General features: G+C 34.0%; 1 protein-coding gene across 2 annotated transcripts; it reads left to right on the top strand.

Annotated features, from left to right (window-relative positions):
• On the top strand, nt 1–25,940 carry LOC136824915 (protein dead ringer homolog). Of its 2 annotated transcripts, none has more exons than XM_067080901.1 (8): nt 1–188; nt 18,175–18,576; nt 19,192–19,763; nt 22,276–22,348; nt 22,519–22,610; nt 23,455–23,543; nt 23,954–24,281; nt 25,230–25,940. In XM_067080901.1, exons 2-8 carry the CDS (start codon nt 18,468–18,470, stop codon nt 25,608–25,610), a joined length of 1,644 nt encoding a protein of 547 aa, XP_066937002.1. In that variant the 5' UTR covers nt 1–188; nt 18,175–18,467; the 3' UTR covers nt 25,611–25,940. The 2 variants fall into 2 exon arrangements, with proteins under 2 accessions (XP_066937002.1, XP_066937004.1); XM_067080903.1 differs by lacking the exon at nt 1–188 and adding an exon at nt 11,824–11,865.
• The last annotated feature ends 1,669 nt before the right edge of the window (nt 25,941–27,609 follow it).

Here is a 27,609-nt window from a genome sequence, read left to right as displayed (position 1 = left end):
GGTTGCGATTCCTTTTCTTGAGATAGAGCTATTGTATTCGTTGTATGAGGCTGGGTTGTAGTTCCGGGGATAATTATGGATGATGGTGCAGTTTGTTTGGCTTCAGATGATTAAGTTGGTTGAATTGAAAGGAATCAGTTGGTTTTTATCCTTGCACTGCAAAAGTATGTGTGATTTTGTTGGTATTGGTAAGTAGCTCAAGTAATTTCTCAAAGTGTTCACTCTGATAGTCAAGCTTTTGAATCAGACTTTTTCATTTGCAGAGTTCTCATTTGTAATGTTCTTCTTTTTGGTTATTAATTCACATTGATAGTCAAAAGGGGCGGGGTTTGTACTTTTAAGGTATAACAAAACTTTACGGTGTGACGGGATTGGACCTTTTTAGTACAGTATTACGGGATTTGACGAAAACAAAGACGGGAACACGGTATTTTAAAATCAGACGGTGATGGTATTTAGCCTTATTTTTTGTCATTATGCTGGTATTTTAACCTCTACAAACCGGTGTGAAGATGTTATTATTTTCTTCAATTTTCGGGATTCCGGGATTCAGAAAAAATTTAGACGGGAAAACGGTATTGTCCAAAAAAAATTATAAAAATTAAAATAAAAAGTTAGAGCAAGATTTTTTGGTTAGAGCTTAACACAGTTACCACAGTTTAAATTCCATAAAAAGCTAGATTGTGGTGCCCATGGTACGCTTGGGGCACATATATTTCATTTCCATTTTTGTTTACCAATCTTCAGTTAGGATCCTGGATCCTGCCATTCTATCAGGCAGCAACAACTAAATGATAATAATTGTAAACACAAGTTTCTTAACATTTTCCATTGAAAAGAATCAAAAACAAACCGTGAAGTCTGTTAACTTTTTGTTTTGAGGGCTATGCATGTTTGACTCCACTGATGCAAGTTACCCGACTTAACGGTAGCTACTTCCCAAAGCTGGAGACCAAAACAAATTATCTTGCAAGATGAATAGGTGCCCTTTTGGATCTATTAAGACCATCTAAAATGGTGGACGGAGTAACAGAGACACCCGCTGCTTCAAGGGTGGTAACGCCAAAACGCCCAATATGATCTTTCAACAGAAAGTGAGTTACTTGCCGCGCGAGTTACGTCATGCACTTCAACGTTTGGCGTAAAACGAGCGTTGCTACAGTGAATATCAATAATTTTAAGAATATCTTATTACGTGCTCAACTTCAGTAGACTTCGAGTGCTTCATTGAAGTTTAAGAAGGAGGAACAATGAAGGTCATAATATATTGCAGTGCCGTAGGAAGCATTTCCATATTGGGGGGGGCTGAAGTTTAGTGACACTGCGAGGGCCAACCATGGTTTGGCCCGAGGGGGGAAATTTTGAAAATTTGAGCTCTAGATTGCTTGAAAATGCACTCAATTGTGACAATTATGACAAATCAAAAAAGAAAAACTTTGCATTTTGCAAAATAACCATTTTTGAAAAAATTATTATTGGGGGCATAGCCCCCCTTGCCCCCCCCCCCAGTTGCTACGGCACTGACAGTAGATTGCTTGAAAATGATCATTTTTGAAAAAATTATTGGGGGGCATAGCCCCCCTTGCCCCCCCCCCCAATTGCTACGGCACTGTATTGAGAGTTTTGGTTATTTTAACGTTTTTCAATGTAAAGTTCCGGCGAGAAAGTCGAATTTGGGCTATTTCTTTAATTTAATCGAATATTTCAATTTGGGAGGGGTTGGCAGACTATATTCTGAGTCTTATTGGACTATTTTTGAACTTTTGGATCCTCAGATCCTAAGGTCCTAAGTCTTAAGTCTCATGTTAAAACTCAGAGTTAAAATTCTACCCTTCCAACCTACTTTAGACCTACTTGCAAAAACTTCCCGGTGTATTTCCCTTTTTTCTCGAATATTATGACCTTGATAGAAGATAAAAAATGCGCTGGTAGATTGTGATAAACAGGTTTATTCTATCATAGTTGAAAGTATGGGAAAAGTCTAGCGATGCAGATTTTTTTACAGCCAATTAAATGCACAGTCTGCTTGCTATATCTTCTAGGCAAAAAAACGGTAAAAAAAACACGAACGTAATTTTTTTATGAGTGCTTTTACGATTTTTTTGACTGCGGTTGCGTACAGGAACTCGCCAAATGTCTTGACATATCTTTCAAGTCTTCATTTCTTTTCAAGAATTGAAATTATTTGCTTATTAATGTTTATCACTTAATGAGCTTTTTCCATCTAAGAATTGACATAATTATGGTTACCATGTCATTTTGCACTTATACCCAGCTGGCACACAACGTTGTTTCAACGTTCATCTAACGTTATATGGACGTTGTGAACGTTAAATAAACGTTGAAACAACGTTGTGTGTCAGCTTTGTACAAGTTTATAAGTTATACAAGTCAGTAGGTAACCTGACATGGCCATGATTATCTTACGCGTTCAATGAACCTATTAGGGCGCTTGAAAATTAGCCATCTGAGGAAAATAGCACACTTTCATAACAAGAATCTTGTTTAGCCTGGATATCCAAGCTCAAAATTTTAGAAAAACTAAAATTACCTCAACATACAAAGTTCTAAAATTATGAAAGTGCAAACCCATGTTTCCAAAACTCTCCTAGCCGACCCGGGTCAGCAAAACAGAAATTAATAGAAAGGACCCTTACAAGATCTAAAACCATTTAAAATATCCAAAGATTACACCATAGTCCATGAACAAATTTGCATGCATTATCTTGACCAACCATGTTTTCTTAGAAAATGAACTTACCTTTTCATGTTTTCATGTAACAGAAAGCTGTATGTTCACTAGCAAATAGAGAGTTGCATTATTTTTGTTGCAACATTTCTCCGTGCCATGTAGACACGGCTTTACGGCTTTACGGCTTTAGCGGAGTAAGCGCAAGCAAGTGGTTGCATTCTGATCTGAGAATACAAATCGCTCTAGGGAGACCAGGCTGTAAACCAGAAGATAAAATATCAAAAACTAGACCGTGAAATAGTTTAGATAGTTTTTAAAAATGGTTTTGGCCCTTTTAAAAAGGATCTTCAAAAACTAGACCGTGAAATAGTTTAGATAGTTTTTAAAAATGGTTTTGGCCCTTTTAAAAAGGATCTTGTAAGGGTCATTTTTATTAATTTCTAAATCTTGTTACGTGCTGCAATGTCAAAAAATGTTTTTAACTGTTCTTAACTTATTCTTAATATCTTGGCCGTGTTCTTATATAGTGTTCTTATTTTAAAAAACGTGTACGGCGCGCTTGTTTTGGACACAATTACGCAACTTTGTTGTCATTTCAGGTTTGTTTTCACACATCCCTTTAGAGTTTCAGCACGGTTTGCAGAAAGAAATAACGATCTAATTTCATGTTATTAGCAGGTAGATGATATACCAATTAGAAACGAATTTATGAAACATTTTTCCAGCAGCTGAACTTATGTGGCTGAAAAAACAAAGCTCGTTTGAGGCAATTATGGCACATTTATTATCTAGGAACGTCGATAATCTTCAAATATTTTAAGCCATTAGAATAATAATCTAACCCAGCTGGCACACAACGTTGTTTCAACGTTTATCTAACGTCCACAACGTTAATATAACGTTAGATAGACGTTGAAACAACGTTGTATGCCAGCTGGGAATACTCTTTAAAACTTCTATATTTTTGTTAAACTTGCTGACTTGCCATAACTTTTAGTTTTTTTTCCCTCCCATCAATGGGAATTAAATTTTCATTTCTTAATCACGCCTTTCAGTTCATTATAATTTGTCATTAAAAATCCCTAATTGCCCATCACGTTTCAACCGGACACGGTCCCACACATTTTTCTATAGAGCATCACGAGCTTTTGAAGTCTTGAGTGTTTCTTAATTTTACAAGCTTTTTAAGCCTGAAAATATTCAGAAAGTGTTCTTATTTCCACCATTTTGAGCGCAATTCCCTGTGTTTTAGAGTTTGCAAAGCCTTGAAATACTCTTTCTTGTTTTTAATATTTTGGTCATCAAGGCCTCATGTTATCGTCTGATAGAGTTTCTTCTACACGTTTTTTATAAGAACATCAACAATTTTAAGCTTCTTCCGGTGGTCTTAAAAAAATTAACTCTGAAATGATTTCATCTACATCCTGTCTAAGGAAGACATATACAGTAATTTGTTAAGTCTTCCTCGAAAAGAAAACTGCACTTTATGCAATATTTATTCGCATTATTGTGAAATAAGTTTATCTTACTCAAAATTTCAAATGTTTTTTTCCGACACTAGCACATACGTGAAGCAAAAAAAGCTTTTTTTCACGATAGTTCTGAGCCTTAAGGCTTTGGGGTAGGTCTGAAGGCCTAACCAACCAAAATGACTCGCCGCGTTCGGCTTGGTAGGGTAAACGCGGAAATACTCGAAGGATGATTGGCAATTCTTAGTTAAAATTGCTCTAAAAATGGCATTCTTAGGTTCTGTAGCCAAAACTCCATGATAATGATGATGTCAGCGTGTTCTTGTTAATTTCACGAACTTCATTATGAATATATTTTCTAATCTCCAATTTTAACTTGAATGTCCATCCTGCCTAAGGAAGAATATAATTTGTTTAAGTCTTCCTCGACAAGAAAACTGCACTTTATGCAATATTGTTTGCAATGCTTTGAAAATAATAGACTTATCTTACTAAAAATTTCAAGTGTTTTTTGACGCTAAATTTGAAATGTAATACATCCGTGAAGCAAAATTGCATTTTCGCGATAGTTTTGAGCCTTACTCGAGGGATACTTTTGCAATTCTGTAGCCAAATTCCGTGATATTGCAGATGTCAGCGTATTCTTGATAACTTGACCAACTTCATTATGATACATTTTCTAATCTCCAATTTTAATTTGAATGTCCATCCTGTCAAAGGAAGAAATATGATCGTTTAAGTCTTCCTCGACGAGAAAAGTGCACTTTATGCAATATTATTTGCAATTTTGTGAAATAAGTTTATCTTACTTCAAATTTGAGGCACAATCTGTATGTATATGCTAAATAATTACACCGGGCCACTTATACACCTCCGGTCTACCAAAAAGCTATAAGTGCCCCCCCCCTCAGGACTACTGTTTAAAAAAACATGTTAAAAGAAAACTTTATGGGAATTTCATTCCTGAAAAAAAACTACATTTATCCTTTTGAAATCCTGAATTCAGTTTTGAAGTAGAATCAGAAATCTGCGTCAATAAAGAACAAAGGGTTTTTAATTTCGATTGACCTGTTGCATCCCATTGGCTAGAAATTTAACCGACGCAGTGAGACAGGGTTGTTTTATTTTAGTGTTAAATTTATTAATTTGTAGATTTTCTTTTGTGTTCCACATGATTTTGCATTCAGGTTTCATCTCAAACGTTTCTAATATTTTTGCAATTACATGTCTTTTTTCATAAGAATGCTGTATTTTTTTTTCATCGAAATTTTCAACTTTTTCAAAAAATTCATCTTGGAATATTCTTTAGCAATTCCTAAATTTAAACATCCAATACAGACTTCAACAAGACTATCTGTTATTAGGCGTCAGATAACCTTGGAGTTTCAGCTGGAAAGTATTAACTGGAAGAATTTAATGATGTCCTATATTTTTTTCTATATCGGACATGATTGGGAACAAGCCCTTATTTTCTGTTTTGATTAAAAAATCCAGAATTTCGAAAGTATTATTTTTTAAGTTTTTATGTTTTTAAATTGTTATTTTAACAATTTTGTAAATATTTTTCTGCAATTTGCAAATAAATTAGGTATTTTAGAATTCGCAAAGCCTAAAAATGTTCTCAACTTGTTCTTAAAATTTTGGCGATTAAAGCCTGATGTTCTTATATAGTTTGCTCTTATGGGAAACGCGTATGTAGCATAAATAAATAATCTTTTGATGTCAAAACCTCATATTTTGTTTTATTTCAACCGGATTCCGGATCTTACCCAACCAGCTGGCACATTACGTTGTTTCAACGTTTATCTAACGTTTACAACGTCCATATAACGTTAAATGAACGTTGAAACCACGTTGTGTGCAAGCTGGGCACCCATATATGTAGTTGATGATCTATGCATTATTGAAAAGGTCCCAACATTAATTACAATATTACATATACATGTAATTGATAAAAATATTTTGCTTATATTAATTAGCTTCTAATTAATAGGTCAGGACCATGCACTTTCGAATTAAATTGTTTCCTGGGATTAAATCCTAATTTCATCAAATTGACAATAGTATTGATGGCAATTGCAATGGCAATGTCACTGCAACTATCTCGGCACTATCTGTTGGATTTATACAGCTAGGTTTCTACCTGAAAATGTTAAAGTCAAATAGGAGCAGTAAGTACAATTACATTATTGTTTTAAACCTTTTATTTTGTACTTTGTGAATGGTCAAAATTAAGGTAAGATACACGTTTTTATACGAACAAACTATATAAGAACATAAGGCTTCGATGGCCAAAATATTAAGAACAAGTTATTACCCTCAATATGGTGAAAATAATAAAATCTTAATAATTTAAGTCGTAAAACTCAAAAAGCTAAGAACATCTGATGGCCTCAAAATTTTAGATGTTTCTGTAAAAAGTTCCATTCTTCATTTTTTAATTTTTATTTTGTACTGTACAACTTTAAGCTAGATTCCACTCATTAAAATCTTTTCAACAAACTAAAATACTTTATATTTAACTTTAATTCAATCAAAAGCTTGATACGGCTACAATAGACTCCCGGTTAATTGAAGAATTCGGTTATCCGAAGTGAGTAGGCGTTCCCATTGGATCTGCTTACCCAGCTCAAGCAAAAACACTCTCGGTTATTCGAACTTAAGTTATTCGAACGTTCAGTTATTCAAAGCAATTTGTATTCCCCTTGGTGCCAATTATAGGCTAAATTACCCTCAGTTATTCGAACTTATCTCATTGGGAGATCATCGAGAGAAAACATTGATTTTCTGTGATTAAAATGATTTTCTTCAAAAAGTCAGGTTTCAATATTCAAAGCTATTTACACTATTCAAGCAATTTCTTCAAAAGTCCAATATTTCCATTCGGTCTTTCATATTTCAAAACTTGTCAATAGATTTTTTTCAATCGATATTTTGGTAATTTTTCCAGTGGGAAGGGGTCCCGGTGGGGGGGGGGGTACTTAGGCAAATGGAGGGTACGGTATGTGCCGCCCTTAGGGTACCTTTTTTGGACTTCCAAAGTCCCGCTAAGGCGCTAAGGTCGGAAAAATCAGAAAATCAAATTTCCTAGTACCCCCTCCCCCCCTCCAGGGAAGGGGTCACAGTGGGTGGGTGTGTGAGAAGGAGGTGTTATAGCATAATGTAAAACATGAATTTAAGACTTCTAAAAAAATTGAAATGACTCCTGATAAATATAATTGAATTGAATGTGAAATTGGTAAAAAAATGTAAATGAAAGAAAAAAAGGAAAGATAATTATAATGCAAAAGATGTGTTGACAACCAGATAAATGAAGTTTAACAGGGCACAAAAAGAAATGCTATTTGAAAGATAAAAGATTGACAAAACCCGGTTTTTATGCTATGTTTTTATTTACTGTGAGGTAACTAAGACACTGTACTATTCCTTTTTAATTAATGATTTATTGTCTCTCACAAAATTGAGGTAATGGAAAGTGAATATCTCTGACTTCTTAACTCAAAACTTGAAGTACTTCGATTTTTATTCTTATCAATGCTCACTCTGTCTTAAATGTTCAAAGAAAAGCGAAAGAATATTTTTTTAGGGGTTCAACGACGCTGGAATCACCTGTTTACGCCCCTGTGTCACAGACCCGCTGATAATGATAGTCAAGAACTATAGGAACTATTTGATTGTGTTATATAACATCACTATTGGAGTCCATTTAAAGAGTGATAATTATTTTTAACGAAATGTATCTGCCTTGGAATTTGACTGTCTTTGTATAGTCGTTTGCAGAATTCAGTAGTCTCAAAAACATACATCGTATAAAATCTGCTTACTGATGCAAAAAAAATTATTGCACCATTCCAGTCTATATTTTAAAGTTCAGTAATCAAGTATGCTTAAAAGAGAATGACTGATTAATTACTTTATTCTATTGGAGTATTATTTAGATAAATGATCAAATAAGAAGGGGAAATGTCTTACGTGTCGTGTCAGTCTATCATAATTAGATTTTTTTTCAATTCAATAATAATAGGAGCATCATTTCATAATTGACAATAGATCGGTCCACACCTAACTGCAGATTTATATTGGAATTGCATCGAATTTGACCTGATTAAAAATTGAATACTGAATTTTGAAGCGTAGGCTATTTTTCAATCCGAGGTAAGCTTATTTTTTGTTAGAAATCTAGAATTGAGCCAACTTTGATGGTAGACATCAAAACATCGTTTTTTTTAACGTTCATCATACATTTAAAAGACGTTTTTCTAACGTTCATCGTACATTTAAAAGACGTTTTTGTAACATTCGCATCGTACATTAGAAGACGTTTTATAAAGACTGAAACTGTATCGTGGGTCAGCCGGTCTAGGAGGTAAAGTGGGGGCTAATGATAATCATAATTTAAATGTTACTACTTTTCCGGACCTATCAAGTGAAGTGGCATTACACGCAAAGTGTTTCGTCCCTATAATGTTCAAATTATGTTTTCTAGTCTAGGAGATAAAATACTCAAAAGCCTTGTACCTCTATCAGTTGGAACGGTTCAATTCAGGGTGGTAAATTGAAAATCAGCCTTAGATGTAATGGTAATTTAATGATTTTTGTATAGCTAAATAGTAAAGTGGCGTTATTAAAAAGATGTCTTTGAGCCTGTGACATATAAACCGAAGTAGAGTCATTGTCCTCTTGCCCCTATCAAGTCAAGTGCTTTAATTCTGGGTGGTAAATTGAGAGTCACCCAGGGATGTAATTGTGATTTAATGATTTTTGTATATGTAGTGAAATAGTAAAATGGCGTTATAGAAAGAGTGTCTTGAGACTAGGAGGTATAAATCGGAGTATAGTCATTCTCTTCGTATCCTTTCATCAAGTGAAGTGGTTTAGTTCTTGGTAGTAAATTGAGTGCCAACCAAAGATTTAATGATAATTGAAAAACTTTTCAAGCGAGTTTTTAAAGACAGTAAGATTTCAAGGGAAGATTCTTAATGGTTGAGAAATGGTAAGAATTTATCGGCTGGAAAAAAATTGCACAGTATTTTTCAGTGAGGATTATTTTATTTGATTATTTTCAGCGGGGAGCAAAAACTTAAGTATAATTTTCCACTGAGGACGAGGGTTACAGAAGGTCCTACCTGGTCTGTGAGAATATTCATGCTTACACTAACCTTCTCATGTATAATTGCCAATTTCAAAAAGCCATCTATTGCTGAATTACATTTACTAAGCTTGTAAAGGTTAAAAAAGTTAGAAAATGATAATCAATGAAATTAACACATTTTTCCCAGTGTTAAGCCAGGGTTGCTACCCAGTTGGCACAAATTGTCATAACACCCCTGTCTGACAGCCCCTGTGGAACTTTTTTCCTCTGTGGAAATCAGAATTCCTATTGAAATCTTAATGTGGATAGAAATTCTATATTATTCCAAGATTAAAAAACCCAGTGGAAATGGTTTTGGAGTGCAATATTGTGCAGTATTCGCAAAAGTGGTAAGGTTGTTGATTTTTGGATTTTTTGAAGTCATCGATTTTGAGAATATTTTCCAGAAAATTTATTCAATCATAAACGTTTTAGATTAATACAAATTGAAGCCCAATTATCCCTAAAATTATTAAAATTCGAAATGAATTGCTATACATTGCAAAATTCGAAATGATAAAGAAACTGACCAATGACAAGGAATTTTTTAAACTCGATCAGTCATGAGTTTTAGACTGCATTTTTCTTTGAATTAGTAAGAAATTATGACAAATCTTAACCTCGACGGTTCTAGAGCATAAAGACACGCGAGCTATTAGAGATTAGAAGTTTTTCATTTTTCAGAAAAATCGCAGTGGTAAAATTTTCCATTAATTTTGGTGCATTAAAAATTGAATGGAGAAGAAATCTTGTAGACCAGAAAAAGATACATTTAAAAGTTTTTTATCTTTAAGTTGTTTGTTCGATCAAACGAGTTTTCTATTCTTGTCTGTGAATTATTCTTTGGTACTCCAGCAGGTACACAATGTAGGAGCCCATGGATGAGATCCAATTTTTACACTGACCCTCTAGAAACGAGCAGTTTGCTCGAATAATATTTCACTCGCTAGTCTTTCTTTCTACTGCCTCGCGCTTTCATTTTTCATCATTTCCCGAGAACCTATTTATGCTATTCCAAAACAATTGGAATCATATCATCAAGGGCAATAATATGAAGTATTTAAATATTTTTAAAATTTAAAATTTGAACAGAAAAATGAGGCTTGTTTCAAATGGCATCTGATATATTTAAACCTTTCCATTATTTCCCAGAATTTTCAAGGATTTTTTTTTTCAAACATTAAAGGTCATGATGATTGTAAGTTAACAACTATAAAATGACAAAAAAGTCATCGACATACAGTATTTTGACAGAGTTTGATATAAGGAAATTTTTACCTCGATTAGTTTGTTGTTTTTTCATCAGAAATCCAGTTCATTATCAAATAGCGTTTAAAAAATCAAAAATAAGTATTCAACCAATAAATTTGGACTATAAAATAAAACAAAAGAAATAATGAAAAACAATCGAAAACGAAGATCAGATTTGATACCTCAAAAATTTATGCTCGTAAAATTCTTCTGCTGTCACAATCAAACCATTCTGAAATTTGGTCAAAATTGAATTGAAATTACCAACGTAACCTTAGAAGCGGAATATTTTAAAACGTATTTAAAGCTACTTGAAGAGAGGAACAGAGGGCCCAATCTGGTCAATCAGGAAAAATTTTGCTCTTTTAAATTACTTTTTAGCCTTTACCACACCTCCTCACGATGGTTTCTTCATCAGTGGCAAATAATGTCGATTTAAATTTAGAATACATACAAAAACAAAATTCTCAATATTGTCTCACTATATGCCAATTGCAATTAAAAACGTTTTTTTTATAAGAGCCTGCAGTAAACATTTATCAGCTATATATAATGTTTTCATTTTTTGACACTTGAAACTTCAAATTGTTCTTATCCTGTTCTAGCTTCTAGGGAAAAAAAAGAAGTATTAAGGCTCACCATCCGACTATGGCTACTTTTGTTCCCTGTTCTGTTCTTAAATTATTGTTATTCTTTGACGATCGTATTGAGCCTCATTGTCCTTATAAAATAGGCTCAATCACAACCAAGTTGAATTTTCAATCAAATTAAGTTTTTCCAATAATATTTCAAAAATTTATTAAACGTTAAGATTTCAAATATTCTTTACATACATTTATAAACAATAATTTGTTTGTTTGTTTGTTTGTTTGTTTGTTTGTAATTGTTATTTATCGTTGACATAAAAAAATAGCTACTAGGCTAATACATGTCAACCTACTATTTACAACTTATATAGTTCTTAAATAGAGCCGACACCATCAATGTATACTTTACATATTCTACACGGACATAACGTTGGTTTCAAATGCGTAATTTTGGCTTTAAATTCCTTAAGGTCAATAAGATGTCGAAGTTCTTGGGGAAAAAATTCCCATATTTTTGGGCCTTGATAAGATAGCAATTCCTCGCCATGGAACATTTTTAGTAAGTGAACTTTAGACTAAGTTCTCCATTATGATTTAAGAAAATAATTTATGCAATTGAATTTATTGTTCCATCATTGAACTAATGATTGAATAATTTGTGCAGATTGTGGTCGGAACGTGTTTTTGAGAGATTGTTCATTAAAAGCGCTGCCATGATGTTTCCAACGAGCTAAGGTAACATAGAATATAAATTAAATTTAAAATATATATATAGAAGTGTATTATCTAAGGTCTATTGTCCTCTATGAAACAATCTTATATCTTTATAATTTATCGATCTTGTCATTCCATTTTTTGTCAATTCTAGTTTCAATTTCCCTACGGACGGTGCATTTACAACATTGGTTGCCAAACCATTCCAAATATCAATGCTCCTATGACTCCTATAGTAAAGTGAATTCGTTTGGTATCCTCTAATGCCGTCTTCAGAAAAATTCCTCTTTAATTCGAGATTGTGCTTACAATATAGGCTAGATTATACTACACAAATGAACCTTCTTCTTCTCGTTTTGTTTTACTATTGTTTACTAATCAAATAGTTTGTGGCTAGAATCATGATTGTAAAATTAAAAATACCCTAATAAATTATTTTTCCTCGTCCCATTTTTATATTACATTTCCCACAATAACAGGATCGTCTAATAAATATCGTATAAATGTGTATCATTGTTTTGATTTAACCTAATGTAGATGTAAGAAGCAATTTGTGATATATATGTCTTCGCAGTCAAGGGAAAATATATTATAATAGCCGAATTCCTTTTCACTGTTCAATTCATTTCTTCGCAGTCAAGAACTTTAATATTTAAGTTTTTGTTCCCAACTTAATTTTCTAACTGAAAACAATGGAATTCAACTCCTCAGCCATAAAGAAACATGGGCATATCAATTTCCATCAAGTTTCAGTCCGTTATATCCCTATTGGTTAAAAGAACCGCACTGGGTCGGTGAGAAGAGGATGTTAATAAACAATAGTGAAAATATAGTGAAATAAATAGAATCACAAAGTGCGCAAAAAAATTCCAATAAATTCGAGTGAAATTTCAAGAAATAAAGAATTAACTTACAATTGCTACACGGTGTTTCATGCTGGTGCAATCTACATGCAATGGATTTGTATTGTAGATTTCGTTTCAAATAAATAAAAAACAAATCTTAATGCTTGTATACTTCAACCATATCACTGATTTTAAGCCAGATCTTATGGCTTGGTAGGTTCATGACTTGTCTAAACGTTCTTCGTATGAATGGTTTCTATAACCACCGACAAGTCTTCTGGCCCTTTATTCACTTTCAATTGCGTCAAAGTGTATGATACAATATTGCAATATTATTTTTTTAACAATAAATAGATCATTGTGATCTTACCTGGATTTCAGTTCATTGCGCTGTTATTTTTCTTAATATATTACATTTAAGAAAAAATCGAGTACTTCGCAAGCAGAAATTACCTAATCTTCTTCCAATTGGAGTGCCAATTTTAGTGACTCCTCAGGAGAGTTTTAAAGTAAACAACTACTGTTGTAGTCTTTCCCATTGAAAAGTGATTCTTATGGTTTTTGGGTTCAGAACTTTTATCTCTGGTAAATCAAACGTATTTTTGATCACATGTAATAAAAACACCTAAATTTTATCTTATCAAATTAGTATTGATGCCCTTAACTTTTCGAGTTTTAATTCTTAAAATGTACCTGAATTGCTCTATTTTTTTAGTGTTTTTATGCAATCGTAAAATTTGGCTGGCATTAAAATGTTCTTATGTTATTATTGTTGGCCATCAAAGTCTTCCTAAAGGTTGCGTTAGCATAAAAATTGTAAAATAATTTTTCTTGATGTGATTCAATTGCAACTGGAATTTAAATTTAAGTGTTTTTTTTTCGGGGTTTAGATTTTGTTGATCTTTTGGATGTTTTATCTGGTGAAGGTACAGAACCAATGTTAAATTCTATTGTTGCAATCATTCTAAAGAAACTGAGTTTCAATGGAAATCAGCTGATATAATTTTCAACCAATTGGATCTAACCATCTCGAGGAAATACTGTAAACTATTTTGTTTATTTGTTTATTTGTAAATCACAATAAAGTAATATTTAGTAATTGCTCCTTTTGTTTGTGATATAATTTCATGTCAAACAATTACACCTTTCCGCCGACATTGGCATATGCAGGGTTAAAAAGGGTAACGGAGTCATTCTGCAACTCTACTTTTGATTTTGAAATCTCTTTTCAAAGCCCAATAATGACACCAGTTTCTTACACCCAATGGATCGCACAATAACCATTAGATAGCTCTTCATTAGCATTAAAACTTGTATCATGTTTTGAAAAACTGAAAAGTTGGATTCTTCAAAAAACATCATTGCAATTGTTGTCCTGCTTTTACAGCGTATACCAAAAAAGAGTGAACACATTTTTATATAAGGTAAAATCCTCAAAACTTAATATCCAAACTGGGCTTAGAATAATTGAAATAAGACTAAAATTCTCCGTTCAATTAATAGATATTAATTTACCAAGATGATTGAATAGGTTTTTTAGATAGAAATATTAAGTATGTACTCTAGTCTCCCGAATAGACGCCCCCCCCCGCTAATTGTTAAGAGACAAAAAAATCCATCCCCCCGCTCTTATTAAGACCCCCCGCTAATTAAATTCGAATAATTCAATATTTTATTACAGTGTAGATAGACCTTAAACTTGCTAAAATTTTCCTTTTTGTTAGTAGTGGTTCTTATTTTACGTGCTCATTTGTCAAAGTTTCTTTTTTTTTGTTGAAATTGATACCAGTTAGAAAAAATTCTGTCTTCAAATTACCCCCCCCCTCTTATTGCACCCCCCTTCCCCGCCGCTTATAAGAATTTAGAAAATTTTCCTACCCCCCTGCTTATTCGGACCCCCCGTCTATTCGGGAGACAAGAGTAAGTGATAAATTATGAGAATTTTACTTTGTAAAAATTTGTTCTCTTTTTTCGGGACACATTGTATACATTCTGATGAAAGGTTTGCTCCTTTCTCCTTTATAAACAATAGACGATATCGGCTTTCCGAATTCTCCCCGAATGACTACCCATGATGCATTGTTAGGGTTAGGGTTATCGTCCGTGAATTTTTTTGCGCAATGCATCATGGGTAATCATTCGGGGAGAATTCGGTTAAGCCGATATCGTCTATAATCGGTATTGCGCATTATTTATGATTTTCTTTCTGTTCTATCAGATTTATTTATTTATTAAAATTGCTTATCTTGGTTTATTCTCGAAAAAAATTCTTTCTAATACACATTTTTTTATAAAAACAAAAAATATAAGAATATATTGATTCAATGGCTAAAATGCTAAGAACAAGTTAAGAACATTGTAAATGGCTTTGGGGACTCTAAAGCATCCGATTTCTTAGGAAAACGGAAAAAAATACCCAAGAAATTGTGAAAATAAGAACGTATTGAGAACATTTTTAGGCTTGAATCTCAAAAAGCTAAGAACATCTGAAGCCTTCAAAAAATAAGTCATTTCTTCGATTGCTTGCTTTTTCACTTTCTATTTTAATGACTTTAATGTGAACATTTTCAATCAATCATTATTGCAATTGCTTTATTTACTTCTCAACATTTTAGATTTACATTTAATTTCCACTGGTCAAGGTACCTTATTTACCTCCATTAGGCTAGATAGTATCGCAAAAACATCGAAATAGAAAAATCAGACTTTCGTAATGTTCCTTTTTAGGGGGATTTGGATTAAAAATTTCGAGAAAATTTTGGAGTTTCAGTGCCACGTAGGGTCCATTTTTCGAACTTCAGCGGAACACCTCGTCGTTCGGCATCCCCCACCCCAGGGGTCCTAGCGCTTTCAGATTAGAAGAAGCAAGTCAGTCATAGATAATTTCTTGTTTGATTTAAAGTTAAAACAATGGACTTTCACATTTTCATTACTTAAGCGTGATCAATTGCTCACAGGACTTCCCTTTGTCTCAAACGATAAATTAATTCTTATTTTTTTCATTCGTAAGCATTCATTTTTTTCTTTGACTAACCTAGTAATTTTTTTCTGCAATAATTGCAATTATAGGCTTGAAATGAGCGCTGAAACCATTGCTGATAGAGAAGTAATTAGCAATTCGATAATGAGACAATAAATTATAATTTAATCACATTATTCTATCCTGACAATGATAAACATCGTCCGCCAACTTCATTATGTTCTGACCTTTTAGAACACATGAAATATAATGATAGCTTACTTGTTGTCAGTCACTCAGTGAGGGTATGAGGTTCGACTGGAGACGTTAATTATACGTGTTACATAGTTGTTTTAAACGCTATACATATCTTCGAATTGTACAAGTGAAATTGTCATAATTGGTTTATTGTCAACTTGAAAAATATTAACAAACTTTTCTCTCTCCGTTTGAGTCTCTTTTTCTTTGTTTTGTTTTTCTCTTCTAATATTTTTTCTTTCCTAGTATTTAAATGAAATCGACATCAAAACATTCGAAAAATAATCGAATGGTTATTAAAAAGATCAATACATTCTTATCATTTTGTAAACATTTTTACCCATTTTCCTAAAAGATGTTTCCGAGTTCGCAAAGCCTTAAAATGTTCTTAACTTGTTCTTAACTTTTTGGCCATCGTATCGTAGCCTTATGTTCTTATATAGTTTGTTCTTATAAAAAAACGTGTAGTGATTACACGGGTGATAAAATAGTCAAAAATGAGCTATGACTTTCGACCCGACTTTCTATTTGAAATCAGCAGAGTTCAAAGTCTCAGAGAAGTATATTATAAATGTTTTTGTCTGAGTAGTAAGATGTTCATTTTCATCTTTCATTTTCAATTTTTAAATATTTAATAAAGGTTATATTGATCTGCTTAAGATTTTCTTTACAATGAGGAGGTATTACCGTACTAGTCATATATTTTTTTACCTCAAAGCAAATCTCATTTTTTTGGAATAGACTTTAGATAGTTTTCTAAAAATAGTAAAAACCAAGGATAAGCTTCATTACCCTGTAATTACCTTGAAAAATGTGTACATGTTTTTCTTATTAGAACACCTAAAATTTGACTGAGCCTGGATAAGATTATTTTTTTGGCAGTTTTCAGTCTAAAATGTTCTTAAATGCGTTCTTAATTTTTCAGACTATTCTGAATCGACAATATCATGCAAAAATAAAGAGCACTTAAAATTGGTAAAATTTAGACAATATTGACTCACGATTTTGGAAAATCCATCTCTAAGTTCGGTTAAAACTGCTTGAAAAGAGGAAAAATTGTAGTTTCTTGTCATTTTTTCCAAACTGAGGCTGGGCATGTTCTTATGACGTTCTTAATTTTTCGTCGAATTTCAGCCTGAATGGTTCTTATAAACTGGGTTCTAATAAAAGATAAAATGTGTATGAGACTTCACTTTTAATTAGTATAGCCAGTTGAGCAGGAAAATAGTTATTAAAACAAAAGACCAGAACAAGGAAAAAGCTATCATAGAAGACATTTATTTTCCTCGAATTTTCTTGATAATCAGAATAACCATGGTAGTTAAATTAAGACAATCAATTATCATCATCTCTTCATTATTTTGTCACATTGTTTTCTTTTCTTTTTGTATTGCATACAATGACCCTGATGACCCTGATGCTATGTGTGTGATTCTTCGATAATTGCTTTCTTAAACGTGATAGAGATGATATACACGCTTCAGTGTCATTTTTTACGGTTATTTTTTATTTGATTTTTATATACGTTTATACAGGGTGTCCCGAATAAAGGTATCAATTCGTACCACTTCTATAGAAAGAAATTTCTTGTGTGTGTTTCATAAAATTTGAAATGTTTATCTCTGTGTCATAGTAATTGTCATGAGACATCTTTTATGAATAACTTTTACAAAAAAACAATTCTCAATAACTTTAACGCCAAGAAATTGTATAGGAAGTTCTTTTTAATCACAATGACTGTTGTAAAAACAATTATTGTGTTGGTATACATTTTCTTACATTTTTTTAAACACACGCAACAACCTTTTACTCAGAATCATGTTCGAACTCGATACTTTTTTTCAGGACACCCTGTATTTGTTATCCAGAGTCTTTGGCTGAAGAAAACTTGCAAGAATATTTGTAGCCTGGGGATCCATGCTATGATTTCTTATTTCATATACTGATGGCGAAAGATATAGCATGGTTTGGGCTGGGAGTTTGAATTTCCCAGATCCTAATGACGGTTGAAAACATAACCAATCAAATTTTGTTATTATTTTACTGGTCACACATTCTCAGAGAAAGTGCTAGTGCCGAAAATTTGGTTTTTATTTTAGTAAGTGAAGACAGCGCTAAATTCGAATTTCCCAGTGTAAATCTTTTGAGGCAGAAATCTGCCTCACAGCTCATACCCGTCCTGCATATGTCAGATTATCAAAATACAAGACGGGTCTCCTGTCTAGAATATATGTAGCTTTCAAATTTAGCTTTTCCGTTACTTTTCAGACAACGCTACATTAATCAACATAGGTTGGGACTAACTGTCTAAGAAATTTCACAGCCAACCAGATCTTAAAGAAAATAACAGCAACAACAACATTGGAAGAAACACTAGCAGTATTAACATCAGCGACATCAACAACTTGTAGCAAGTCCAGCAATAGTATCATCAAAACAGCCAGCAAAACTAACATCCAACCACATATGCAACATTTTTGCTAAACATTGATACTAAAACTATCAGTTGGACCTCAGACGACATCACCAACAACTTACCCCAATGGAATAAATAAATTTCCATGGCCGGTGAATCTGAAGAAAAACTAAATCAAAAAGACGAAGAACAAAAAATCGAATTGACAACAATGACCATTAAAAACGAAGTTATTGACGATGTTTCCCCGACTGGTAGGTGATTACACTTTTCTCCGTTAAAAGAACATCCAAAGATTTTTTGAGCCTTAGGTTGCCCTTAGCTTTTTATTTTAAAGCTTAAAAATGTTCTTAACGTGTAATTCAATTTTTTTCACCATTTTAGAAGTGATTTTGTGCGATTTCTTAAGAAATTGGGTGTTTTCGAGTTTGCAAAGGTTCAAAATGCTCTTACTGTACTTGCTGTTAGTATATTGGCCATCGATGCCTTATGTTCTTATATAATTTGTTCTTAAGCAGCATGTGTACTCTTTTCTGAGAATTCTTGAATTTCGTGAAATTTTATATGCACGTTCTTCAATTCAATTCAGTTCAATTCAAAAATGATTTGTTTACCTGCATAAATTTTGGTAAAATTAAGAACAGTTTAAGAAAATTTTCAGGCAAAAGTAAAGAACGACGGAAGGTATAAAAAATGTTAAATGTTCTTGTAACAAACTTGTATTAATCCCTGTTAAGACCCATTTTTGCACCCCTACCCCTTGAAAAATCTGCAAGAAACTTGCCCCGTTTAGAGTAATAGGCTGATGCAGTTACATTCTCTCATTAAATACAGCACTAGATAATAATATCTTATCTTTATATATCTAGGATATCCAAGACCAGAGTCTGCGTCTCCTTCTGGTTACCCAAGACATTCATCAACATCGTATCGGAGATATCCATCAGAGAATCAAACTGCTGAAAGTCGTTCATCACTAGAAGACTGGGATGATGAGCCTGAATCACCTTCCAGATTCCCTGCTTCTAAGGTGACACTTATAAACGAGGAGCCTGAACAGCGTGGTCAGCATTATTATGAGAGCTATCAGACAAGACAAAGTCCTGACCCACGAAGACGCATCGATCAAGAACTAAACTTAGATGCGGACAGCCAATCACCGAAATCTCCTGGCTTTTATAGTAATGAAACTAGAAGAAGTAACCCCGATTTATCAAAATATGATCGCCAATCTTCATCGCAAAGAAGTAGTGGCTCGCCTCACGAAAGTATTGAGCATTCAACCATAAAAAGACAATTTTCAAGACCAGATGAGTCTTTAAAACGGAACACAATTGTTGAGCCACCACCGGTAAGAGAACATCGCTTTGAAGGTGCTTATAAAACAACTGGTGGTGATGCAGCTGAAAAAGTCTGGCTATATGAAGAGAATATCAAAAAGGTAAGCTTTTGTTAATTTATCATCAACATGAAAAACATGAACAATATGATTGGCTAAAAACGCGTACATAAATGCTGTATTTCATATTGTACCGTGCAAATACAAGAACGCATTCAAAAAGGGTTCTGGTAAGCGAGATATCATATTTTGTACAATTTTACCCTTCTAGGTTTCTTTTTCGCTTCCAATACACAACAACTTTCTAAAAGTGTTTATGAAACTAATGTTTTGATCTTTTTAATGACCATTCGATTCTTTTCTCGAATGTTTTGATGTTGATTTCACCAAAAAATTGGAAGAGAAAAACAAAACAAAAACAGAGGCACAAATGGAGAGAGAAAGTTTCTTAATATTTTTCAAGTTGATGCACACTTTTATTAATCGTACAATATTGGATATATTTTTCGAGTTCAGATTTTCATCATATTTTCCGAGGCCGGTGAGGAAAATATAGAAAACTCTGAACAAGATTGTACTCGGCATATTGTACTCGGTACCGTGTTATAACTACTAGGTCACAGTGTGGATGTAAACCACACTGAAACGACCACCTTCCATCATGCATCGCATCGCATGAAGCTCGCGAAAGAGCGCGCACACAGTATTAACGCCTACATGTCATCTCCAGCACATGTTAGATTATTCATTGAAAACAGATTACAATATAGTCATTTTTCATGTCTCGATTATTCAATTCCGAATAAAAGACATTCAGGGAAAAAAAAGAGAAACACCTGGCTAATCTAGTTAAAAAAACCGAAAGTGAATGGTAGACAAAGTAATGAGCCAAGGCAAAACGAGATTAGCGTACCACTATTAAAGAAACTGCCTCCAGCAGTCGATTACTTAATTACGGCCCTGGTTTATATCGGCATGGTTAAAAGATTTACAATTGACTCCCTCTAATTCGATCTATAAGGGACCAAGATACGAATTACAGAGGTGAATTTGAACCACTTTTCAGCTAAGGAGATCGATATTGTAGTTTGAATTATATAACAATTCGGTTAATAGAGGATCGAATTAGAAAAGATTTGACTGTATAAGATATTTTACCACCAAAAATAAAATTACGATCATAAAACATTACCCCGTTTATTGCAGAGACAGGAAAAATTTCAATCATTTCCCTCCGAGAGAACTGCAATGGCTTGTAACTAACAACAAAACTTTTCCAATCGTTTGCCGGTTATCCCAGGAAAAATAGCGGAAAATCTCAGAAAAGTGACAATAAGAATGTTAGTGCGGAAAAAAGGAAACTTATAAAAAACGACGGTACTTTGGAGTAATAAGTAATAGCAGATAATTAAATTGCAAGTGGTGATTATAATAGAAAAAGATAATATCAGATTTTAGCCGCATCCTGGTAACAAAAAACCTTTGTTACACTAAAACTGTAACCAGGAGTAAACGGTTGCTAAGTGACACAGGATGCAAACATAATTTATATGGATTATCATCATAACATTTCATAATTTGTGGAAAAAAATCATTTTGTGTGTCTCCCTTTCTCTATTCTGGGAGAGACTTCAAAGAAAGCCGAGAATGTAAGCATGCGATTATTAAGGAATTAAAAGTTTCTCAATATGTAGGTGGTTATATGGTTCGATTACTCTACCCAAGCAATTATCTGAATTAATTAGTGCAATTTAGCTCCCCTCCTCCTCGACCGACAAAATGATTCAACACTTAAGCAATCCTGATCAGGAAAATTATGGGGAAAATCGGGAAAATTTTGGGGAAAATTGTGAAAATTTTGAGAAAATTGGGGAAACAAAAACATATCCGGGGAAATTTGATTAAAATTATCATTGGAGCATTTTTAGGCTTTAGGATCCCGAGATCCTAAGGTTAAAACTCTAAAGTGTTACATTAAAAGTCAGACTTTAAAGGATTTGTTTTTAGACAAAATTCATCAATTTTAATTTACAAGCTTTGTCACATTAGATTGACATGAATGTGGAGCAAGATTGGCCAGAAAGGGGAAAATAAACTTACTTGTTTATATCAGCATAATATAACAATATGCAGACACTGTCCTGATATGAAATATGTGTCTGATATAAAAACGGGAACAATTATCTAAAAACAAAACCTATAAACTCTAAATTTCAATAAGAAGTAGGTGATGATTATTGAATTGTCGTAAAATCCTGTCTGTAGTAAATTTTATTACCTATAAAGATTCTCCAAGTAGCCAGTTCCCAAGCCTTTTTCTTGATACTTGACCGCACCCCAACCCAACCTAGACCCAACCCTACTAGGTACGATCTGGATATTATTCCCTCTTGCCGTATCGAAAAGCACATATTGATGATGTCAGCAAAAATTACGCACTGGGCATGTCTCCTCTAACGAAAACTTTGTAAAGTTAGTTTCCGCCATTATGGAAGCAAACGTTCGATTTGTGCGAGCGATCTCGTCTACAGATTCGAATGTTTGCTTCCATAATGGCGGAAATTACATGAAAACATGAAAAACCTCTATAAGCATTACTTTGTTTTCTTTACAGCTTTACAATCTGGATAAGAACCCGCAACGTCAAATATTTCTGGACGAATTTTTCAGCTATAGAAGAACTCATGGTAACTATCTATCTATTCATTCTTAAACTATACGTATTTTTTTATGAGAACATCCAAAAATTTTTGAAGTCTTTTGATGCGCTTTTAACTTTTTGAGTTTCAAGCTTAAAAATGTTCTTAGCATGTTCTTATTTTCATCATAATGTAAGTATTTGTTTTTTCCTTCGCAGGCCTTTATTGCAAGATTCCCGTTATCGCCCGAAAACCTTTAGACGTGTTTTTACTGTATAGCATCGTTCAAAAGTACGGTGGCTTTGAACAGGTAAGTAACTCCCTCCCCAGCTGGCACACAACGTTGTTGTGAACGTTAGATAAACGTTAAATGGACGTTGTGAACGTTAGATAAACGTTGAAACAACGTTGTGTGCCAGCTCCCTCAACTTTCAAATTTTCACTTTTTATTACAAGGGCCGCTCTTTAATTCTGGGAATAAATTTTCTTTGAATAAGACATCCCTGTCTCAGTGCCCCGGTGGAACCTTTTCCCTCAGTGGGGATGAAAATTTTTATCGAAATCCTATTGGGGATAGAAAATATATTGTTTCCAGCTCAAAAGTGGGGATGGTTTTGGAGTCTGGCAATTTCCCAGTGGGGTATTTTTTCCACCGGGGACGATTTTTTGGGCTATTTTTCCATCGAAGCGGGGGGTCCACCGGGTCTGTGACGCATGAGTGTAATAAGGCATTGATTGCAGGAAAGGTTTAATTAAGCGCAATTTCACAGTCGATAGGTAATGAGAATGATTAACGGCTTTTCGTTGGTTAGATGCATAAAACGTCCAGAATATTTGAAATCAACAGAAAAAGTTATATAGCGAAATAAAATGAGTTAAAGTCTCGAAAGGCTATTCATAAATCTTTAAATTTTCCCAAGCAAGAAAAAACCTTAAGTGGCTTCATCAATAGTTCCACATCTAGCTTCCCTCGCTAGCACATAACGTTGTTTCAACGTTTATTTAATGTTCACAACGTCCATATAACGCTAGGTGAACTTTGGAAAAACGGTGTGTGTCAGCTGGGTCTTCAGGGCTTTAAACAAACATGCAGAATTTATTTATCTATAATATAAATCAATGTGAAACTGAATTTCGAATTTTTTTTCTTACAGACGATGAAAAATAGAATGTGGAGCCAAATAGCCAGAGAATTGGAATTGCCGAGAACGATGACCAGTGGGGCGTTCACGCTGAAATTAAAGTATGTTTGCCAGTTTTTATACTAAGCTTGGATAATGGCAGTATTCAAGTATTTAATTTGAATATTTCCATCATTTGAATATTCATGACGAAATTGTCCTGAAACTTATGAGTGTGCTATGATTACCACCACCATAGAATTTGGCAACTGAACCCAAACTCGCCTTGCTTTTTGAACTGTAAATTACCAAATTATCTCCCAGCAAAGCTCCAGAATTCCACAAAAATTATAATTGTTTATTTAAAGTATGCATTGCATGTTTTAGTTTACTGGAGTTCCCAACCTAGGAATGACTTAAGAATATCTCTAGCTGACTTTTTCACCAAAAAAATTAATAATATCTATATCCATGAAATGGAAAAAGCGAAAGCTCGTATTAAACTAAAACTGATATTTTAAAAAATTGCTAGGTATATTCGCCTCCTGTATCAATTCGAATGTTACAAAGTCAAGAAACAAGTTAACAAATCAATACTATTCAATGAAGCATCCATCTTACCAGAACAGATGTCACAGATGAATGATCACGTCCCCCAGCACCTATCAATCCACCAGCAACAGAATCCAGCTTATAGACAACATCAACAAACATCGAAATCATCTTCCAATGACCACCGAAGGGGAAATGATGATTATTATAGGGAACGACGTGATGAACACTCCAGAGAAAATATGATGAGAGTAAAACAAAGAGATGACCAATTCAATGAAAGACCAACTTTTTCCAAAACCGATCGGGTGAGTTTATTGTCTTTAATCGATTCCAAGAAACAGTTGAGTGTCTTAAACTCGAACCTCTATAACTCGGATGTCTCCTTGGTATAAGTTCTATGGTTCCTTCTGTTTAACATTGCTTTGCATTGCATTGCTCTGCCTAAATCAACTCTGAACTCGGACCTCCATATCTCGAAAGTCTCCTTAACTCGAACAACTTTTGTGGTCAATGCTTTATATACTTTGCTCCGTAACTCGAAATTTCTTTACCTCGAACAAATTTGCGTTCCTGTGTGTGTTCAAGTTATGTAGACTCAACTGTAATAGAAAATTAGTATTTTATGTTTTGATATATCTTTCTTTCATATGTTTCCAATTTTTCATGCCACTGGTTCTGCCCTATCAAAAACTTTTAGATATAATTTTCTTTGAAAAGTCGATTATCTAAGTCGCTCTACTTTTTACGTCACTTCTTCTTTTTGTAAATAGACGTCAATAAAAATACTAATTCATGATATGCACCACTGCAATGTCTTCTGACATTACGTCACGGAGCCAATAGCTCATTGGTTGGAAGTGACGTAAAATCAGTCACAATACGTCACTTTCAACCAATCGGCTATTGGGTGGAACGGAAGACATTGCAATGGTGCATATCATGATTAGGTGGATTTCGAAATCGGGCCTCCCAAGTGGGAGTCAAGGATGATAACCACTATGCCAATAGACGTAGGCCCGGAGAAAGCAGGGAGACTAGGGAGACTTCAGCCTTCCAGCTTTTGAGCAAATGAGATATTTTTCTCAAATTCCTAGAAAATCTTATCTCATTTTGAGCTTTCAGCCTCCCCACTTTAATGGTTGTTCCGCCGTGCCTGAATCCCGCCTGAATAGGCCTTTCTCTAACTATACATCGATAAATATTATGGTAGATATTCTACTTACTCTATCATTTCAATCTTATCTTATTTACAGAATCGCTATTCACCACACAGAGATACTGGGGGCTCATCACCATCCTCAAACAACGATATCGTTTTACGATCATCTACTCCACCTTCTTCCGATCGCAATCATCGGGATCACCATCGGCGTCTTCCACCTTCGATTCATAGTCGTAAAAGAGGAGTCCATGAAGAATTGGACGATGATACCGATACAGGAACATCGGGATCACAACCTAAATCGCCTAGACTGGATACACAATCTGTGTCTAGATTTTCTGTTGATGTTGTTGAATCTTCGAGAGATAGTATTGTGTTAAAGGTCAGAATGAACAATGATGTTTTTGAAGGTGTTCTTGAATGCACGCAGCGGGGAGATATCAGAGATTATGCTGCTGAACAAAAAATGTAACCAAGAGAGAAAGAATATACTGCACAGAGACTACGAAGAAAAGTGTCATCTGAGTAATTCATGATATTCATGACGTAATATTTTCTACGGAAAGACCCCAGTTTGTGTAAGTAGTGGCAAGTTTTGAACAACTTTTCTCTAGCTAAAACTCACCACTACTGGCAAAAACCGGGGTATTTCCGTAGAAAACATTAAGTCATAAATATCATGAATTTGTAAATTGTACACCATGTAATAAAACTCAGACACGGTAAGAGTGATACAAGGATATTGTAAATCAAGAAGTAAACAAGGATTCTAAAATACCATTGAGTCATCGCCAAAGTATCATTAAATCGTTTCTCAGCGATACTCAAAGACCATTGAGCCATCGCCAAAGTATCATTGAATTATACACCCCTGTCTCATAGCCCCGTTGGAACCTCTTTCCCACAATGGGGATAAAAATTTTCATCGAAATCCCAATGGGGATAGAAATTATATTGTTCCCAAGATTAACATATCCAGTGGGGATGGTTTTGGACAGCATATTTGCATCGAATGAAATGAAAGTCGATTTCTCAATGGGGCTGAAATTCTCAGGTATTTTCCTACCGTTACGATATTTGTGCCAAATTTTTCAGTGGCGTTGGGGTCCCAGCGGGTCTGTGAAACAGGAGTGTAATTATGTCTTGAAGATACTCAGATACTTGGAAAGAAACTGTCAATTCCGTAGTAGATTTAGCATTGAGATATGGTCTGACCATTGGCATTGTATATAGTTAAGAGATGTCTCTCTGTTTCATATAAAAAGACATTTTTTTAATAATTATTTTTTTTGGATATTTGCATTGCATTGTATATATATTTTTCAAAAAGTATTCGTTTTCTATTTTTCTATAATAATTAGTAACAATCTTAAGCTTCAAAAGACTTTCCTTTTCAAAAATATACTGGGTTTACGTATGTGTGTTTTTCTGCGACCGAGACAGTAAGGTTTTAATTTGATTAGATCCTAACCAGTTGAGGATAACTGTAAATCAGCACTTTTACCGTCCTCAATTTTGTGGGTCAGAACTGGGGGTTTTTCCAAATCGCTTCAGTCACTCTACCGTCCTCAAAAGTGCAAATACATAAACTCTCTTATGGTTATCCAGGAGGAGGGAGGGGGCTTAAGTACATATTCTTATAAGAACAAATCATATAAGAACATGGGGCTTCTCAGACACTAAATTACCAAATTTCGTAGGGAAAGTCACTCACGAAATCTTGAAAATAAGAACATGTTTAAGACATTTTTAGGCTTAAAACTAAAAAAATTAAGAACGTCCGAAGGGTTCAAAATATTTGAACGTTCATACATAAGGGTTCATACAATAGCCAATCTCTTTAAGAGTCCGTATTTTCCCCTTTTTGCCGTACAAAAACCAAGAAAAGTAAGAAAATAATTTTCCAAGGAAATTAGAAGTAGCTTATATATGCAAAAAAATAATTTTCCTATGGGTTTCTTTTCGGAGTGAAGGTTTTGGAGGTCCAGGAGTTAGTTCATGTAATGTTTCCAGCTCACCCAAATAGAGACTAATACGCATGCGTAATTTGCCGTTCTTTTCAACCACATGCAGTTAATTCCCGTAAGAATCAAAGAGGAATGAGTTCTAGGGGTGGCAGGACGGCGAAATATGTGTCGTTCTTTAAAAATTTGTCGTTCTTTTTGTCGCTTTTTAATAGTTATTTGTCGTTCTTTTTAGATGATCTGGAAACGTAAGATGAACAGTCTCCCAGTCCACTTTTCGAATATTGAACTTTTTTCATTCGAATATAAACGGTTAAAACTAGTTTTCAGTCCCCTACAAGTAGAAGGCATCGTAAAACACGCTCTCTTATTGTTGGATCTTCCCATTCGAGCTTGAAATTACAATAAGTCAACTAAAACTAAATTCAGTTCGCTTTAAGCGTACACTGATCTCTGTTTTGCTTGCCCGCGCAGGGTCTATTATCGGCTCTGGCTGAGATGGATGTG

The sequence above is a fragment of the Clytia hemisphaerica genome, unplaced genomic scaffold (assembly GCF_902728285.1).
Source record: "Clytia hemisphaerica strain Z4C2 unplaced genomic scaffold, Clytia hemisphaerica genome assembly, whole genome shotgun sequence".
Taxonomy (NCBI): domain Eukaryota; kingdom Metazoa; phylum Cnidaria; class Hydrozoa; order Leptothecata; family Clytiidae; genus Clytia; species Clytia hemisphaerica.
Note: the sequence above shows the minus strand (reverse complement) of the source record. Positions and strands in the feature narration are given on the sequence as shown.

Bases quoted from the DNA above. Each gene is read 5' to 3' on its own strand.
- LOC136824915 (XM_067080901.1), top strand. From the start codon at position 18,468: ATGGCCGGTGAATCTGAAGAAAAACTAAATCAAAAAGACGAAGAACAA. The intron at 18,577-19,191 runs GTAGGTGATTAC...TTATATATCTAG, and splicing joins TGACGATGTTTCCCCGACTG to GATATCCAAGACCAGAGTCT. The intron at 24,282-25,229 runs GTGAGTTTATTG...TCTTATTTACAG, and splicing joins CTTTTTCCAAAACCGATCGG to AATCGCTATTCACCACACAG.